At 54.7% G+C, this 15,940-nt stretch overlaps 1 protein-coding gene across 3 annotated transcripts; it reads left to right on the top strand.

Moving 5' to 3' along the window:
* Positions 1–84: 84 nt before the first annotated feature.
* PES1 (pescadillo ribosomal biogenesis factor 1) lies at positions 85–14,758 on the top strand. 3 transcript variants are annotated; one of them, XM_069496772.1, is made up of 15 exons: positions 85–179; positions 2,324–2,403; positions 3,123–3,276; positions 4,404–4,513; positions 7,714–7,885; positions 7,967–8,056; positions 10,506–10,622; positions 10,734–10,808; positions 11,011–11,100; positions 11,251–11,381; positions 11,750–11,875; positions 11,991–12,175; positions 12,839–13,008; positions 13,153–13,314; positions 14,263–14,758. In XM_069496772.1, exons 1-15 carry the CDS (start codon positions 156–158, stop codon positions 14,344–14,346), a joined length of 1,770 nt encoding a protein of 589 aa, XP_069352873.1. In that variant the 5' UTR covers positions 85–155; the 3' UTR covers positions 14,347–14,758. The 3 variants fall into 3 exon arrangements, with proteins under 3 accessions (XP_069352873.1, XP_069352875.1, XP_069352874.1); XM_069496774.1 differs by having other exon boundaries at positions 11,266–11,381; XM_069496773.1 differs by having other exon boundaries at positions 119–179; positions 13,156–13,314; positions 14,263–14,752.
* Positions 14,759–15,940: the final 1,182 nt, after the last annotated feature.

Genomic DNA, 15,940 nt, shown 5'->3' on the forward strand with positions numbered 1-15,940 from the left:
GAGGAAATACCTATCTTTCCCTCGACTTGCACAGGCATATCGTTGGGCAGCCCGCGCAAACCGGCGGCGTGGGGCCCTCAGGGCCCTTGTCAAGGCACACGAGGGAGGAAGTGGCGCTGTGGGTGCTTTGCTGGTAGGCTCCTCGGCGTGGCGCCATGGGAGGCCTTGAGAAGAAGAAGGTGAGTGGAAGAGACGCCGGGGATTCTCGGAGGGTGGAAGGTGGGGATGGCGGAGCCTGGGTTCGGCTCTTCGCTGGCCTTGGCCCCTTGTGGGGACAGAAACGACAGGATCAAAGCGACAGGAGTCAGCAGCGAGCAGTCCGAGAAATGGACAAGGGCAGCAGCACTCGTCCAGTGAAATCCGGGAAAGAACTCTGGAGTTCAGTGGAAAGAACTGTGACGGAGAGTTGAGCTTGGGAAGTATAGCCTCATCCCCAAACCAGGCAGAACTGTGGGACAACTGTTTACTGAAAGGATGGTGAACGTTAGGTAAAGTTCACCACTACAGCACCGTCACATTATTTAGTGTTGTCTTGGAAGTTCTCTTCGAGGCATAACGTGGAGTGCTTGGTAAGCAAGCCTGGCAGGAGAAACTAAGTGCCAAGACCAATAGACAGGATAAGTTTGCTGTGTGAAAGGAATTGGAAGGACGTCAGGATGAGTGGGATGTAGTAAACCAAAGGAAGAAGGGCATCGGATGAGGTTGGGGCTGGTCAGGGACTGAATGATGCAGGGCCTGGAAGCCGTGGTGAGGAGCTTGGATGTTATTCTAAATGCAGTAGGAATCAATCAAATGGAGAGTAATATGGCCAGAGTTTTTCCGGGAGTTGTTCACCCTGGTGGCATGAAAAAAGATTGGGGAAAGGATGGGGATGAGGAAGATGTCGTTGGCTTAGGTGTCTGTTTCAGCTTGACAGTTTCTGTTACCGATTTGTTTCTAACCGAGTACACTGCTGAATATCCAGTAAGTGCTAGCCATTGGAGTTACAAAGGTATTTCATGGAAAGTTTGCCCTTGATGTGCAGATGCAAATATGTCAACAAATCATTACAGTTTTTAAAAGCTGCGTTTTAGAGCCATTGTGCTATTTGGGCCAGATAATTCTTTGTTGTGAGAAGGGCTGTCCTGTGCATTGTAGGAGGTTTAGCAACATCTCTGGCCCTCTACCACCGAATGCCAGTAGCACCCAACAACCAAAAATGTCTCCAGACATTGCTGAATTCTCCCCCCCACCCCTGCATATACCCAGGGAGTAAAATCACCTCATTCAGAACCACTTATCCCCTTACCATTTAAAAGAATAAACATGATGACAGAGATATGTATGCTGTACGGCAATGGAAAACACTTAATGGAAACTTAACTTCTTGAGGCAGTCTGAAACTCATCTGTGTACCTCCAGGACTTAGCATAGGCTATATTCCCAATAGACAGTTGAATGTCTGAAGGAAAGAATGAGTGAATTGTGTGTTTCATGACTGTGAAGTTATTTGTGAACATACCCTTCAAGAGGCTACAGATTTGTCTCTTTACAGCTGGACCTAGCCAGAGAGGCCCTTGCTGTATTACTCCAAAGCATTGTAGGTTGTTGGGTACAGTGCACAGCTAGTCTCTTATCAGGGATACAGATATGGAGCATGAGGCAGCATCTTAGCATCACAGGCATCCAGATGATTGCACAAGACAATATGCTTCTTGGGGACAGGTAGAGACCAGGCCTTTTGTCTTTATTGCCCTTGTGGCATCTAACTTAATTGCTTTGAACGTGGTAAAGGACCTGTTATTATCTGTTGAATGACTTTATGGGGAAGGAGAGAAGCTGTGTGGCTTAGAGCATGTGTTTTCAACCAGGGTGATAGCACCCCCAAAGGAACAAAATTGATTGGGTGGGGTATCTCAGATATTACAATGGCTTCTCCCCAACTCCTCAAAAGACCAACCACATTGCATAAACAGATAACTGTGGTTACTGTTTCATGGGGCTTAAATGAAATGGGGTTATGAGGATTAAATGAAATAATATGTGGAAATTACTAACTGTAATGGCCAACACTTAGAGCTAGTACTAAGTGCTTGGCATGGCGCCCTATCTAGAGCAACCTCACAATCCCCAGCATCATACAGACATATGTGTTCTTTATGCTGACAACTGTAAGGACAGTGCAGGAGAGGGAGGTCGGCTCCCTCCCTAGAGCATTTCCTATCCCAGAAGCATCTCTGCCACTTATCCAGAGTGATAGTTGCCTCTGGACTTAGGCATGTCCAGTGTTTGATATTAGTCACTGCAATCATTGCTCATAGAGAATTGTTTTTTCCTCCCCAAGTACGAACGTGGCTCTGCCACCAACTATATCACCCGAAACAAAGCCCGGAAGAAGCTGCAGCTGAGCTTGGCTGACTTCAGGTGAGGCTGGAGAGAAGTCGAATGTAGGGAGAACTCAGCTGTATCCTTGTCTTACCTGAGCTACCATACTCTGTCTGGAATTCTGATGTTCCTTCCCTTTCTCACCTGCCCTTGCTTTAGTGAGCTGTGCTCTGCCAGCTGTGGTCCAAAAGAAAGCTGGAGGAGAACTGGGTCATCGGGATGGGCCAGCTGGGTTGTCCTGGGTCTTTGTCACCCATCTCTCCTCTTCTGGCAGAGGAGATCCCTGATCCTATAGCTAGAGAAGTCAAATCCAGACTTCTGTACAGCCTGTGGGCCCTGCCATCTGGCCGTCCCTGACATTTTTTGCATCACCTGGCCCATTTTTAGTCCTTCAGATATTCCCAGCTCTTTCCAATCTTACGACCTTTGTCCCTTTTCTTATAGTACTCTTCGCTTTCCCTTTTATGTGGCTGAAATGTTGATTTCTCAGCAAGGCCTTTCCTGACTCACCTATAGCTATTAAAAAGGGGTACCTGCCTCTCAGCCCCTGTGAATGTCTTGTTTGTTTCCTTACTGGTGCTTGTGACAGTCTGCATTTTTGTGTGTATTGGGGAACTTGTCATCATCAGACTCCTACAGTAGGATGTGAGCTCTCTAAGGACAGGGGCCCTGCATTCCCTGTTCACTGTTGGTTTCTGGCACGGCCACGACCAGCGTTCTGTACTTCACTGACATGACATATGGCTTCTGTCTTCTAGGCGGCTGTGCATCCTAAAGGGCATTTATCCCCATGAGCCCAAACACAAGAAGAAGGTTAACAAGGGCTCCACAGCGGCCCGAACTTTTTACCTTATCAAAGACATCAAGTTTCTCCTCCATGAACCCATTGTCAACAAGTTCCGGGAATACAAGGTGAGGCCTGGTCTCTAAGGTCTGATGAGTACCCGTTACAGCTCTGTGACCCTGGGCAGGTTGCTTACCCTCTCTGAACAGACCTACACAGGGTGGGAGGTGATCCTACCTCAAAGGTTCTTTCTGAAAGATTAAATTTTGCTCTTAAGGCAAAAATGGTGCTTTTGGGGGGCTTTCTTGTGTGTTCTCTGCCCAAAGAAATAGCTCCTGTTCTGATTCTTGCTGAGATTGTTCCCAGGAGACTAAACCTTTTATTCCACAAATAGAAATCATTAAATGCTCAAATACCACAGAGAAAGCAGAAACCTATTTGTACCAAATGCAAGTAATTGAAAGTAGACAGTTGCTACTGAAACCTTTGACTGGGAGCAGGGCCGGACTGTGGTCCCTGGCCTGGAGGCATGGGGCGCCACCTGGTTGCCCACAGGGGACTGGGCAGCAGCTGCCTGCCTGCTCTGTTGCCCAAGCCCATTGAGGTGTGTAGCTGGACCTTTTACGCTGTTGGGTTTTGCAGCTGCATCCGCTCACTGTGTTGGCAGCAGGCCCGTAATAGGAGATGGCTGTCCCAGAGCTGCTGTCCATAATCCCAGCAGAGGTAGCCTTTGAGCCTCTGAGGAGTACTGGGGCTGGGCCTCAACAGACATGCTCGGAGGGAAGAAGTCAGTTGGCTTGGAGGACCTGACCCCACGACTCCATGCATTTTCTGGATGCCTCAGTGCCCCGCTTAGACCCACAGCTTGTTTCATGCTGGCACAGTCTGGTGTTGGGAATGCAAGTCAGTCCTTCCCACCCTGATCTGCCTCAGTGGCAGGTCACTTGGCCTCTCTTCTTGGTTGGAAATGGGGCTGCTGTGCCTTGCCTTCCTTCCAAGTAAATGTGTGGAGTTAGCACATCTGTGCATTGTCAGAAGGGGTGCCTGGTCTAGCTCTGCAGGTTAACGTAGGTCAGTCTTGGTGCTCTTTGGATTTGGCTGTTTTGCAAATCCTGGGCCAAGAGGGCTGGTCACACAGGCAGACAGCTGTGGCCAGCTTCAGGAGGCATTGAGAGTCCTGCCACCCCACAAATCCAACTCCATGGGAGACAAGTGTCCAGGAGCGCTTGGCCCCAGCGTCAGTGGTCTCTTCCAGGTGTTTGTCCGGAAGCTCCGGAAGGCCTATGGGAAGAGTGAGTGGAACACCGTCGAGCGCCTGAAGGACAATAAGCCCAACTACAAACTTGACCACATCATCAAGGAGCGGTGAGTGAGCCCCTCAGAACCCTGCTCTCTCAGCCTGGGCAGCATAGCAAGATTCTGTCTCTACAAAAAGTTTTTTGAAAATTAGCCAGGTATGGTGGTGCACACCTGTAGTCCCAGCTACTCGGGAGGCTGAAGCAGGAGGATCACTTGAGTCTAGGAGTTTGAGGCTACAGTGAGCTATGATGATGCCACTGCACTCCAATGTGGGCAACAGAGCAAGACCCCATCTCTTAAAAAAACAGAACACTGCTTTCTGTTCATTCCCTGCCGGGCCCTGTCCTAGTACTGGGGATACTGGAGGGGACAAGACCAAGACCCTGCTCAAAGAGCTTGCACCCTTTTGGAGGAGGCAGACCAGAAACCAAACTGACAAATCACTGTAGTGATTGCAAGTTGTGGAGAGTGCCATGAGGGGTGTGAACAGCGGGAAGGGACCAGGGAAAGGTATGTTAGTTAAAGACTTGTCACAGGAGACATGTGATGGGAGACATTTGAGCCAGCCAAGGGAAGCACGTTCCTAGCAGAAGCAACAGCAAGTGCAAAGGCCCTGTGGTGGGGAAGAGCCAGAGCTCTGGGGCTGCACATAGGGTATGTGGTGAGACCCAGGAGACATGGCTGGACACCTCTGGTCCAAACTGTTCTAGCCTTCTCAGAAGTCCCTTCATTCATCAGCTAAATCAGTGATTCTTAACCAGCGGTGACTTTGCCCACCCCCTACCCCCCGCCGGGGGACATTTGGCAATGTCTGGAGATACTTGTTTCTCACCACTTGGATGGGGGTGCTATTGGTATCTAGTGGATAGAGGCCAGGGATGCTGCCAAACGCCCCACAAGGCACAGAACAGGCCCCCAACAGAACAGTCTGGCCCAAAATGTCAACAGTGGTAAAGTTTACAAACCCTGGGCTAGTGAATAGATATCTTCTCTTGGGGGCTGATGGCCCAGAAACACTTAGCTCCAGGATGGACGGGCTTGGCCGCATTCAGCCCACTGTGGGCTGTCACAGGGAGAGCCCTGGCCAGCAGCTAGACAGCTGGTGTTCACACCAGCCCAGAGCTGGGCGGCCAGAGCACAGTTTCTGCTCTGAGAGGGTCCTCCTCTCTAACAGAGAGATAGTGGTAGTTCCTGACCTACTATGACACATAGCTGTTATATGAAACAAATGAAAAAAATGCACAAGAAGAAAGTAAGTGCCTGGACTCACACACCAGGTGGTGGTTTGGTTGTGGTGTTCCCATTCCATATCATCCCCCTCCCCCTTAGCCAGAGCTTTAGGAAAAAAAGCAGGTGGGTCAGAAATGGCCAATGTTGTTTCTGCAAAAGGCCTAGGTGCTCGCTTTCATCTGCAAGGTGGTGAGTTAGGAAACCATGAGGCATCAGAGGGGGCCAGTTGAGGTTCTTGCTGCTGTACTACAAAACCAGACACCCCCTGCTGCCTCGTGAGGTCCCTGCAGGTCTTTCTTCCATCTTGGCCTGGCTTTGAAGACCTGGAAGGCCTCTCCTGACTCGTTACAGTGAGTAGTGCCCTCTGAGGCTGGAAGGACCTTGGGGTGATGGCTGGTCCCATGGCTTTGAGAGTCTTTCATTTTGTTTTGTTTTTGAGACAGGATCTCGCTCTGTCACCCAGGCTGGAGTGCAGTGGCAAAATCACAGCTCACTGTGACCTGGGATTCCTGGGCTCAAGTGATCCTCCTGCCTTTGCCTCCTGAGTAGGTAGGACTACAGGTGTGCACCACCATGCCCAGCTAATTTTTTGTTGTTGTTGTTGCTGTTTTTTTGGTAGAGACAGGGTCTTGCGATATTGCCCAGGTTGGTCTCAATCTCCTGGGCTCAAATGATCATCCTGCCTCAGCCTCCCAAAGTGCTAGGATTACAGGCATGAGCCACTATGCCCAGCCCAGAGTCCTTTTAGAAATACCAGAACCCTTTCTTCAAAAGGAAGCTTCCCGGAAGGCAGTTTGGGTGCCAGAGGCTGGCTGTGGCAGGGAGGCTTGAGGCCCTGTCTGTCTGTCCACTTGGTCCCAGGGCATTTCTAGGAAGCTACAAAAACCCAGTTTTAAACCAACCAGTCTAGTCTAACGATGTCATTTTCCAGATGAAACTGGGGCTGGGTGAGGCTAAATGAGCCACCCTGGGTCACAGCTCAGACTAGGACTAGAATCCAGGGGTCATTGCTCATGCTACAGAGTCTTCTCCATGCCCCACACCTCTCTCCCTCAGCGGGGCAGCCACACAGTAGTGGATCCCACCCACGGGGGCTCATTCTTAACAGCTTCCTCATTTACCACTGGGTTCCTGGAAGCATGTTCCTGACTCTGGCTCTCCCTGACCCAGGACCCAATTCTCTAGGTCTCGTTGGTTCTGCCACCTACAGGGGTTTGGGTGATGAGAGACAAGGAGACATAACCCCCTCTGGTGCCCTGTGACCAGGCCCAGACATAAGTGCTCTGAGGGGAGGCAGCTCCACCACCCCCACCAGCCTACTAGGGCAGCTTCATGTTTTTCTTTCTTTCTTTCTTTCTTTTTTTTTTTTTTTAAGACAGAGTCTCACTCTGTTGCCCAGGCTAGAGTGCCGTGGCATCAACCTACCTCACAGCAACCTCAAACTCCTGGGTCCTGGGCTCAAGGGATCTTCCTGCCTCAGCCTACCGTGTGACTGGGACTACAGGCACACACCACCACGTCTGGCTAATTTTTTCTATTTTTAGTAGAGACGGGGTCTCTCTTGCTCAGGCTGGTCTCGAACTCCTGACCTCAAGTGATCCTCCCATCTCAGCCTCCCAGAGTGCTAGGATTACAGGCATGAGCCAGTGCTCCTGTCCAGTTTTGTGTTTTTCTGTTTTCCATCTTGGACCTCCTGGTAGATTTTCTTTTAACTAAAGTTTCTGCCTCAAAAAGAGTCAGAGAGCCGCTGACTTCATCTTACCCTCATTCACAACAAAATACAGAAGTGGGTCAAGGCTGAGTCTTTGGTGAGCAGTGGGTGTCTTGAGGGCTCCTGTCGGGATCATCCTGGTTAAGGGGCTCCTCCCAGGGCTGTTCCCAGGCCTGTGGCCAGCTGTGGGGAAGCTGCTCTGCCAGGTCAGGAGGCAGTGGCAAGGCCTGGCTTGGGGAATGGGCCTCAGGGGTGGGACAAGGTCAGGCCCCCCCTCGGAGCCCAGGCTAAACTAGCCTTAAGCGCTGCCCTCCCGGCTGTGCAGGTACCCCACGTTCATCGATGCTCTGCGGGACCTGGACGACGCCCTCTCCATGTGCTTCCTCTTTTCCACCTTCCCGAGGACTGGCAAGTGCCACGTGCACACCATTCAGCTCTGCCGCCGGCTCACCGTGGAGTTCATGCACTACGTCATTGCTGCCCGTGCCCTGCGCAAGGTGAGCCTGGGACACCTGGTGGGCTCCCTACCCCTGCCCTGCCACCGCATGGTCTTCACCGTGCTGTTGGTCCCCGCCCAGGTCTTCCTGTCCATCAAAGGCATTTACTACCAGGCCGAGGTGCTGGGACAGCCCATCGTGTGGATCACACCCTACGCCTTCTCCCATGACGTGAGTGTGCCCATGGGGAGGGGCTCCCCTGGCTGCTAGACAGACGTGGGGGGGTGGAGGAAGTGGGGTTTTGCTGTCCTGCGGAGGCCAGCTGGGTTCCTGATTGTTGGCAGGGGGTGGCCTGGGATGGGGGGAATGTGCTTCATACAGAGCATCCAAGTTAAGAGCAGGAGCCCCGAGCCAGCCCAGCTGCAGCACCTGCCAGCCGCCTGACCTTGGGCGTGTTCCTTCATCACTCTGCGCCTCGGTCAGTAGTGCCTGAGCCTTGTCATGAGGATGTAAGGACAGAACCTTAACAGTGCCCAGTGCTTGGCCCTTTAGGGTGCTGAATGAACAGCGAGGGCAGCTGCCCACCCAGCACCATGCAGTGCCACTGCAGGGACAGTGGCAGACCCACTGGGGTCCTCATCCCCACTCTGCCGCTGGCAGCTGCCTAACCTTGGCCCAGCTGCCTTGTCTCCCGCCTCTGCGTCCTCCCTGCCACGTCTGCCCCACAGGGCTGGAGGATCGGGTGGGGCTGGGGAGGAACAGCCCTGCTTCTTACTGATGTTTCAATCCCGGGAGTTGTTGGTGGGGGTCCACGGAGAGGAATCCTGGTTTCATCTCTGTATGAAGATATCATTAGCCCCTGGTCCCCCAGAGGGTCTCGGCCAGGCTCCTCGCTCTGTGGGCCTGCATTTGGCCCAACTTCCTGCGTGTTCCCTGAGTGGGAACTGATGCCTTCAGCAGAGAGCAGATGCTGCCAGCCTGGCCGAACAGTGGGTTTGCTGCCCAGGTTAGCGGCTGCTCCAGGGCCAGCCAGGCTCTCCCAAGGTCCTAGGCTGGTTCGGGCTGCAATGGCTGGGCCCTGTCCTGACGGCGTGGCTGCCTGGTGGTAAAGCTGCGGCCTGTTTGTGGGCAAGAGGCGGGTTTGGCCCTCAGCAGTCCCTGCTCCCACTCCCTGGGGTGGGGGTGGGTGGTCAGAGCCTGTGGCTCTTCCTCCCTCTTTCCCTCTCCATTCCTCCTCTCCTCCTCCTTCCTTCCTGCCTTCCTCTCTGGCCCTCTCTGTCCTTCCTTTTCTCTGATGTCCCACCCCCATGCTGCTCAGACTGGTCTTTGTATGTCCTTCTGGGTGGTGAATAGGCCCCTGTGGAGGGCCGGCCTCCACGCAGCTGGCCCTGGGGGAAGGGAAGGGGCCGCCCATTCTTCCTTCCTCCCTGGCCGGTTTGCTGCCACTGCTTCCGCTCAGTAGAGGACAGGGGACTGGTACTAGGTCATAGTAGGGGCCCTGGTGTGCGCCTCCCCTCAACAGCCAGTGTTGGGCCCACAGCACTGGGACCCAGGCCGATAGCGGGGGTGGGGGCACCCTGCCCAGTGCTGCGCTATGGGAAGTGGGGCTGGTGCCCAAACGTGTCCCCCAGGCCCATGGGGGGCCCTGGCAGATTCTCGTGGAAGGATGGAGGTATGCGTGCGGAGACAGGCAGGGCACCTCTTGGCCCCTGAGCCCCCACAGCACAGGTCACTGCCTCGCAGGAGAATAGGGAAACAGCCCGGAGTTACCTCTGGTGATCGTTATTCATATTGACATTACCCATTACCTGCCGTGTCCCAGGGCTCAGCAGGCCTCCCTGACTTTAGAGGGCTGTGTCATTCAGGAGTCTAGGTACTTCTGTCTAGGTCTCAGATCTTTGCCCCATTTTGCTTTTTTAACTCCTCAAGGGCAAAAATGAGCCCTCCATGTCCCCTGCTTGCTGGGTTGGCAGCTTGTGAGGGTGGCTCTGGGCCTTTCTTTGCCCCAAGGAAGTAGTTTCTCTGCCCACCATTTCCCAAGAGCTCCCTGGGGCTGAGCCGGGCCAGCTGCCTGCGCCTGTCCTGGGCCCTCGGCTTGGGCCTGAGGAGGGGCCCCTGACTTCTGAGTGTCCATCCCAAGGCTCTTGCTCGGACGTGGATGGGCTGAGTCCTCTCCACCCACTGCCCCCAGTTGGGCTTGACCTTCCCTAGTCACCGTAGTCGCCCAAGGTTTTATCAACCCTTTCCCTGGGCCAGGGACGGTGCTAGGCTCTGGGAGGGCTGTGCTACTGGCACTTACAAGCTAGCCCTAGAGCAGGCGCTAAACAAAGCTTGTGGGTGGGTGATGGAGAAGGCACGCCCTCCGACTAGGTCAGGGAAAGCAGTCTCTCCAAGGACAAAAGTCTGAGCTAGACTTGAAGGATGATGGCACAGGCGAGGGGAGGGCCAGTGAGGCCCTCCTCCATATCCCCTACTTTATGGTAGGGGGGTCTGGCTAACCCTCAGGACCCCTATCCAGAGCCTCACTTGCCCAGAGTGCCCTTGGGTGGGGGCATGCCATTGCCACCCTTTGCCTAGGGCAGCATTCCCAAGGCAGGGCTGTTCTCAAGTTGCTTGGGGTCCTCGGGTAGATCAGACATGTCCCCCCATGTGGGTTCTCTGTTCTTCCTGTGCTCCCCAGCACCCGACAGATGTGGACTACAGGGTCATGGCCACCTTCACCGAGTTCTACACCACCTTGCTGGGCTTTGTCAACTTCCGCCTCTATCAGTCGCTCAACCTCCACTACCCACCCAAGGTAGGGCCCACCCCAGCGCCTCTGCCCACGGTGCAGGGGCCACAGCCTTCTCCACATGGAGGGGAGGGACTGTGGTGTCCTCATCCCTCTGACCTTCCGCTTGCCTCCCAGCTCGAGAGTCAGGCCCACCCAGAGGCGAAGGCCAGTGAGGACACCTACGCGTTGGATTCTGAGAGCTCTATGGAGGTGAGAGAGGCTTCTCCCCGGGGGATGATCCCTGTTCCCAGCACTTCTGGGGGTCTGACCCTGGGTGAGTGGTCTCAGGGCTTGCCCTTGGAACCCAAACCCACTGATGGCCCAGAATTGTCACTGCTGCCCCTCCCTACCCTGGCCACATACAAGGCAAGGTCCCCCACCTGCAAGCAGCCGCCCTGCTTCTGTCCTATAGAAACTGGCCGCCCTGAGTGCCAGCCTGGCCCGCGTGGTGGTGCCTGCCATGGAGGAGGAGGCCGAAGTGGATGAGTTTCCTGCCGAGGGGGTAAGCGTTGCACTGCCTTCCAGAAGGGAGTTGGGAGGGGAATGGGAGCTGGCACCTAGAAGATCTAGGATCTAGAAGATGCTGGGGAGGGTGTCGCCTCCAACCCTGGCCCTGCAGCGGTGGTGCGAGGCCTGGCCCTTCTTTCGGCAGGAGATGGCGGCACAGGAGGAAGAACACAGGAAAGAGCTGGAAGCACAGGAAAAGCACAAGAAGCTTTTTGAGGGCCTGAAGTTCTTCCTGAATCGCGAGGTGCCCCGAGAGGCCCTGGCCTTCATCATCAGGTAAGGGGGCTCGAGGGCCAGCTGACAGCTCTGCCACACTCTGGTCTGGGTCCTGCCCTGCATGTCCTTTGGTAACATTGAGACGGCGCCACTTTCCCCCTTACAGGGAAAGCGCCAAGCACGTAGAGGCACTCGACAAAGGGCGGTGCTACCATCACTCTATTCCCAGCTCGGGGCAGAAGGATGGGCAGTGGGTGAAAGGTCTCCACTAGGCCAGGACTAGAGGTCTGGGCACAGATGGAATGCTCCTGGGGTGGGGAGGGGACAGCTGCGTCCTGGGAGGATGAGTTTGTGGGCCGGGCTGCCAGCGAGTCCCAGGCCAGGCAATTCACACCCAGGCACCATGGGGGCTCTCTCTGTGCCTGTAGGAGTTTTGGGGGGGACGTATCCTGGGACAAGTCTGTCTGCATTGGGGCCACCTATGACATCACAGACTCCTGCATCACCCACCAGATTATCGACCGGCCTGGGCAACAGACCTCCGTCATTGGCAGGTAGGCCCCTAGGGCCCTCATCTGGATTTCTGGGGGTAGAGGTCTGTCTCAGAGGGATGCCACGGGGCCTTGAGTTGCCCTCTGTGACCTGTCTCCGCCCACCACTCTCACCCAGGTACTACGTGCAGCCCCAGTGGGTGTTTGACTCTGTCAACGCCCGGCTCCTCCTCCCTGTAGCAGAGTACTTCCCTGGCGTGCAGCTGCCCCCGCACCTGTCACCCTTCGTGTCCGAGAAGGAAGGAGATTACATCCCACCCGAGAAGCTGAAGCTGCTGGCTCTGCAGCGGGGAGAGGACCCAGGTGAGCGAGAAGGGGCTGGGCAGCGAGGTGGACAGGCCCCTCTGGGCTGGCTCTGGCTGCAAAGGTGGCAGGCTCCGGGGAACAGGGCTGCAGGAGCAAACAGCTCTTTGGAGAAAAGCTTAGGAGAAACCTTTACATCCTACACGCAGGTGTTGTTTGACATTCAGGGTAACTGAGCAAGGAATGGGCTGAGCTGTCATCAGTATTTACACAGGAGGTGTCAGAGCTCAGGAGTGGGGTCTTGCAGTTTCTTTGGAAGGCAGCTGTGGCTGCGGGGAAGTGCCAGAAGGGGCCACAATTGGAACAGCCCTGAACTGCCTTTGAAATGTCCCCATGGCTAAAGATAGCAGGGTCAGAGAGGATGGTGCCTGGGCCTGTTCTCAGCCTGCCAGGGAAAAGCAGGCTCCCAGGCATTCAGAAGTTAGTGGCTCAGTCTGGTCAACACAATGAGACAAAAAATAAATTAGCCAGGCCTGGTGGCGCACACCTGTAGTCGCAGCTGCTGATACTGAGGCTGGGAGGCTGAGGCAGGGGGATCGCTTGACCCCATGAGTTCGAGGTTACAGTGAGCTATGATGATGCCACTGTACTCCAGCCTGGGCGACAGAACGAGACCCTGTCTCTGAAAAAAAAAAAAGTCATTGAGTTACTGGCTGTCTATAGGAAACTTGAATGAGTTGGAAGAGGAGGAGGAGGAGGAAGACAAGGAAGACAATGAAGGTGATGGTGATGAAGGGGGAGAAAATGAAGAAGAGGAAGATGTGGAAACTGGTTCAGAAAAGGAGGAAGAAGCCCGACTGACAGCCCTGGAGGAGCAGAGGATGGAGGGGAAGGTATGGGGGTGCTGGGTTGGGGGTGCAGCCTGGGAAGTGTCCCCACTGGCCCCTTGGTGCCTGCCCTGGCCCAGAAAAGCAGGAGCCAGGGGACTGGCAGGGGAGGGTGACCTGCCCCCACAAGCATCCTGCCTGTGTCCCCAGAAGCCCCGGGTGATGGAAGGCACCATGAAGCTGGAGGACAAGCAGCGGCTGGCCCAGGAGGAGGAGAGCGAGGCCAAGCGCCTGGCCATCATGATGATGAGAAAGCGGGAGAAGTACCTGTACAACAAGATCATGTTTGGCAAGAGGCGCAAAATCCGCGAGGTAAGTCCTGGCCGCCTACCGGAGACCTCGGTCATGACCACCGGACGTTAACGTCGGTGAATTTAGGTGAACTTAGGCCACTGGCTCTCCTCTGGGCAGATGCTGTGTCTCTCTAGTGTTTTCCTGAGGTCACCTCCCTGGTCCAGCCCAGCCTCTGGGGCCCCACCCAGGCCTGTGTAGGCATCTTGGTACCACGAGTTCTGGCCCCAGCTTTCCTTGGGGCTTCATTCCCTGTCCTGCATCCAGCTGTTCCCGCGTCTGCCGGGGTCTGAGAACTGGGAACAGATTCAGGGACTGTGGGAGGCTAGCGTTAAGCTTCTCTCTTTGTTTTTTTCTTGTTCACAAAGCTGCATATGCTTGTTTTTAAAAAATTGCCATGTGCGGTGGCTCACAACTGCAGTCCCAGCTACTCAGGAGACTGAGGCAGGAGGATCACGTGAGCCCAAGAGTTTGAGGCTGCAGTGAGCTGTGATCATGCCACTGCACTCCAGCTCAGGCAACAGAGCAAGACCCTGTCTAAAATACATACATACACACATAAACTAACAGACACACTCATTCTGTAATGGGTGGTGCAGAAGTGGCTCACAGTCCTCTCGGAGCACTGATCTGTAGTACCAGCCCCCCGGGCTCTTTTGCATGTAATAACACATTGCTTTAAAGTGTGATTTTTTTTTTTTTTAACTGTAATATGAACTTCTTTTCATCATGAAATACAATGTGTGGCCCATCCCCTACTAATAAAGTGTCGTAAAAGCAAGGGTGGGGCTTATTTTTTCCCCATGAAGAAGTGGGTCAAGTAGATTTTTTTTCCAAGGGGAGTTTGCCTGTGAGCTTTTTTGGAAGCTCTGCTTTTAAGGGACAGCGTTGAGAAGAAGGAAGGAAATTGTCCTCCCCTTGCCCATCCCCACACACATCCCAGCCTGATTTCCCCCTTCCTCCCCACAGGCCAACAAGCTGGCAGAGAAGCGGAAAGCCCATGATGAGGCCATGAGGTCTGAGAAGAAGGCCAAGAAGGCAAGGCCGGTGTGAGCACCAGCAGCCCCTCACTGGGCTGAGACCAGTTCCTGGCAGCTGGGCATGGCAAAGGCAGGCCAGAGGACCTAAGCTTGGTGACAGACCAGAGTCGGCTCTGTTCTCATTCCCCTTTTTCCTCTGGCCAGCCCTGGGCCCTTCCTGCTCTTTGGCTGGAGCCGTGGGCAGCTCTGGCCTTCCTTGGTGGCTGCCAGCTGGTGGCTGGGCAGAGAAGAGGCCTCTGTGCCCAGCCTGATTCTGTGCTCCCAGGAGAGTGCAGGAGCCTAACCAGCCTCTCACCTGCTGCCCGCATTCACCCTGGCTTTGCACAGCTCCCTACCCCTCATGGTTGGACCCATGATTCTTGGGGTGTTGTGATGGGGTGAGGGTGGCTGGAGGTGGTATTTGTTATTAAACAGCTGGACTTTTGCAATCAGTTGGATTCTGTTGTTGTTCATGAGCCTTCCTGAGATTGGAGAAGGGCCACCCAGTGCTCTGCGGGTATTTGCTGAGGTGGACCTGGGCACTGCTCGGAGCTTGCAGTCCAAGGACCCCTCCAGGTCCAGGGATTCCAGAACGGAGGCACAAGGTTATGGGCTTGAGCTCTGGACAGGTCAGACCTTGGCTCACATTCTAGCCCAGGCATTTTCCCTCTGTGAACTTGTTTCCTCCTGTGTAAATTATTGGTAGAAATTCTGGAATCTTTTCAAAGGGATGTGTTGAGGGTTCAGTGATAACTTTATCTATGGACTAGGTAGCATTAGGTGTGTAGTAAGGACTTAGTAAACACCAACCCTGATTTTCATCACTTCCTGCTGGAGTTGGCCAAGTAGGGAAAAGCCAGAGCCTGGTTTGTGGGGGCCTAAGGTCAGGTGCCTCCCCTGCTTGCTCTTGTGGGCTCGTGGGCAGAATAACACCCAGCGTGGGCAGAGCCAGGGTGGAACCCGAGGCTCTGGGTGCTCACCGTGGGCCCCTCCCAGGACAGACTCCTCAGGGTGCCCTTGTCCAGAGCTGGGGCCCGGCTGAGGAAGCGTGGGTTTGGAACTGGGCTCCTCCTCCTCCAAATCTAGGCACGTGGGCCTGGCCTTCTGCCTCTCACCGTTTGCTGTCTATGTGGGCAGAGGATGTTTTGGGGGGCAGTGGCTGTAGGCCCATCCTGTGCAGGGGAGAAGGCAAGAACTTGTGCAGGCTTTGGCCTGGGGAGCAAAGAAGTCTCAGCTGGGTGTCACAGTGCGGGGGAGGAGAGGGCTATGTGCCATGCCCATGGCCTTGGGGTGCAGGTTGCCTCCAGAGCAGGGACAGAGGGTCAGGACCTCTGGAGCCAGAGCCTGCAACCCCAGGGGACAACTCAGGCGAGGAGAGGGCTGTGTGCCATGCCCACGGCCTTGGGGTGCGGGTTGCCTCCAGAGCAGGGACAGAGGGTCAGGACCTCTGGAGCCAGAGCCTGCAACCCCAGGGGACAACTCTGGCCTGCCTGGGTGCATGTGCATTCTGGGGCCACACGGTTGGGAAGCGGGCCTATCAGATATGGAAAATCCCTGGCTGCCGTGCTGATGTGGAATTTTCCCCATTCCACAGTCGCCCAGTAATGGCGGGGGCAGTGGGGTTCTGA

The sequence above is a fragment of the Eulemur rufifrons genome, chromosome 21, assembly GCF_041146395.1.
Source record: "Eulemur rufifrons isolate Redbay chromosome 21, OSU_ERuf_1, whole genome shotgun sequence".
NCBI classification, from domain to species: domain Eukaryota; kingdom Metazoa; phylum Chordata; class Mammalia; order Primates; family Lemuridae; genus Eulemur; species Eulemur rufifrons.

Bases quoted from the DNA above. Each gene is read 5' to 3' on its own strand.
- PES1 (XM_069496772.1), top strand. From the start codon at position 156: ATGGGAGGCCTTGAGAAGAAGAAG. The intron at 11,101-11,250 runs GTAAGCGTTGCA...TTCTTTCGGCAG, and splicing joins ATGAGTTTCCTGCCGAGGGG to GAGATGGCGGCACAGGAGGA. The intron at 11,382-11,749 runs GTAAGGGGGCTC...CTGTGCCTGTAG, and splicing joins GCCCTGGCCTTCATCATCAG to GAGTTTTGGGGGGGACGTAT.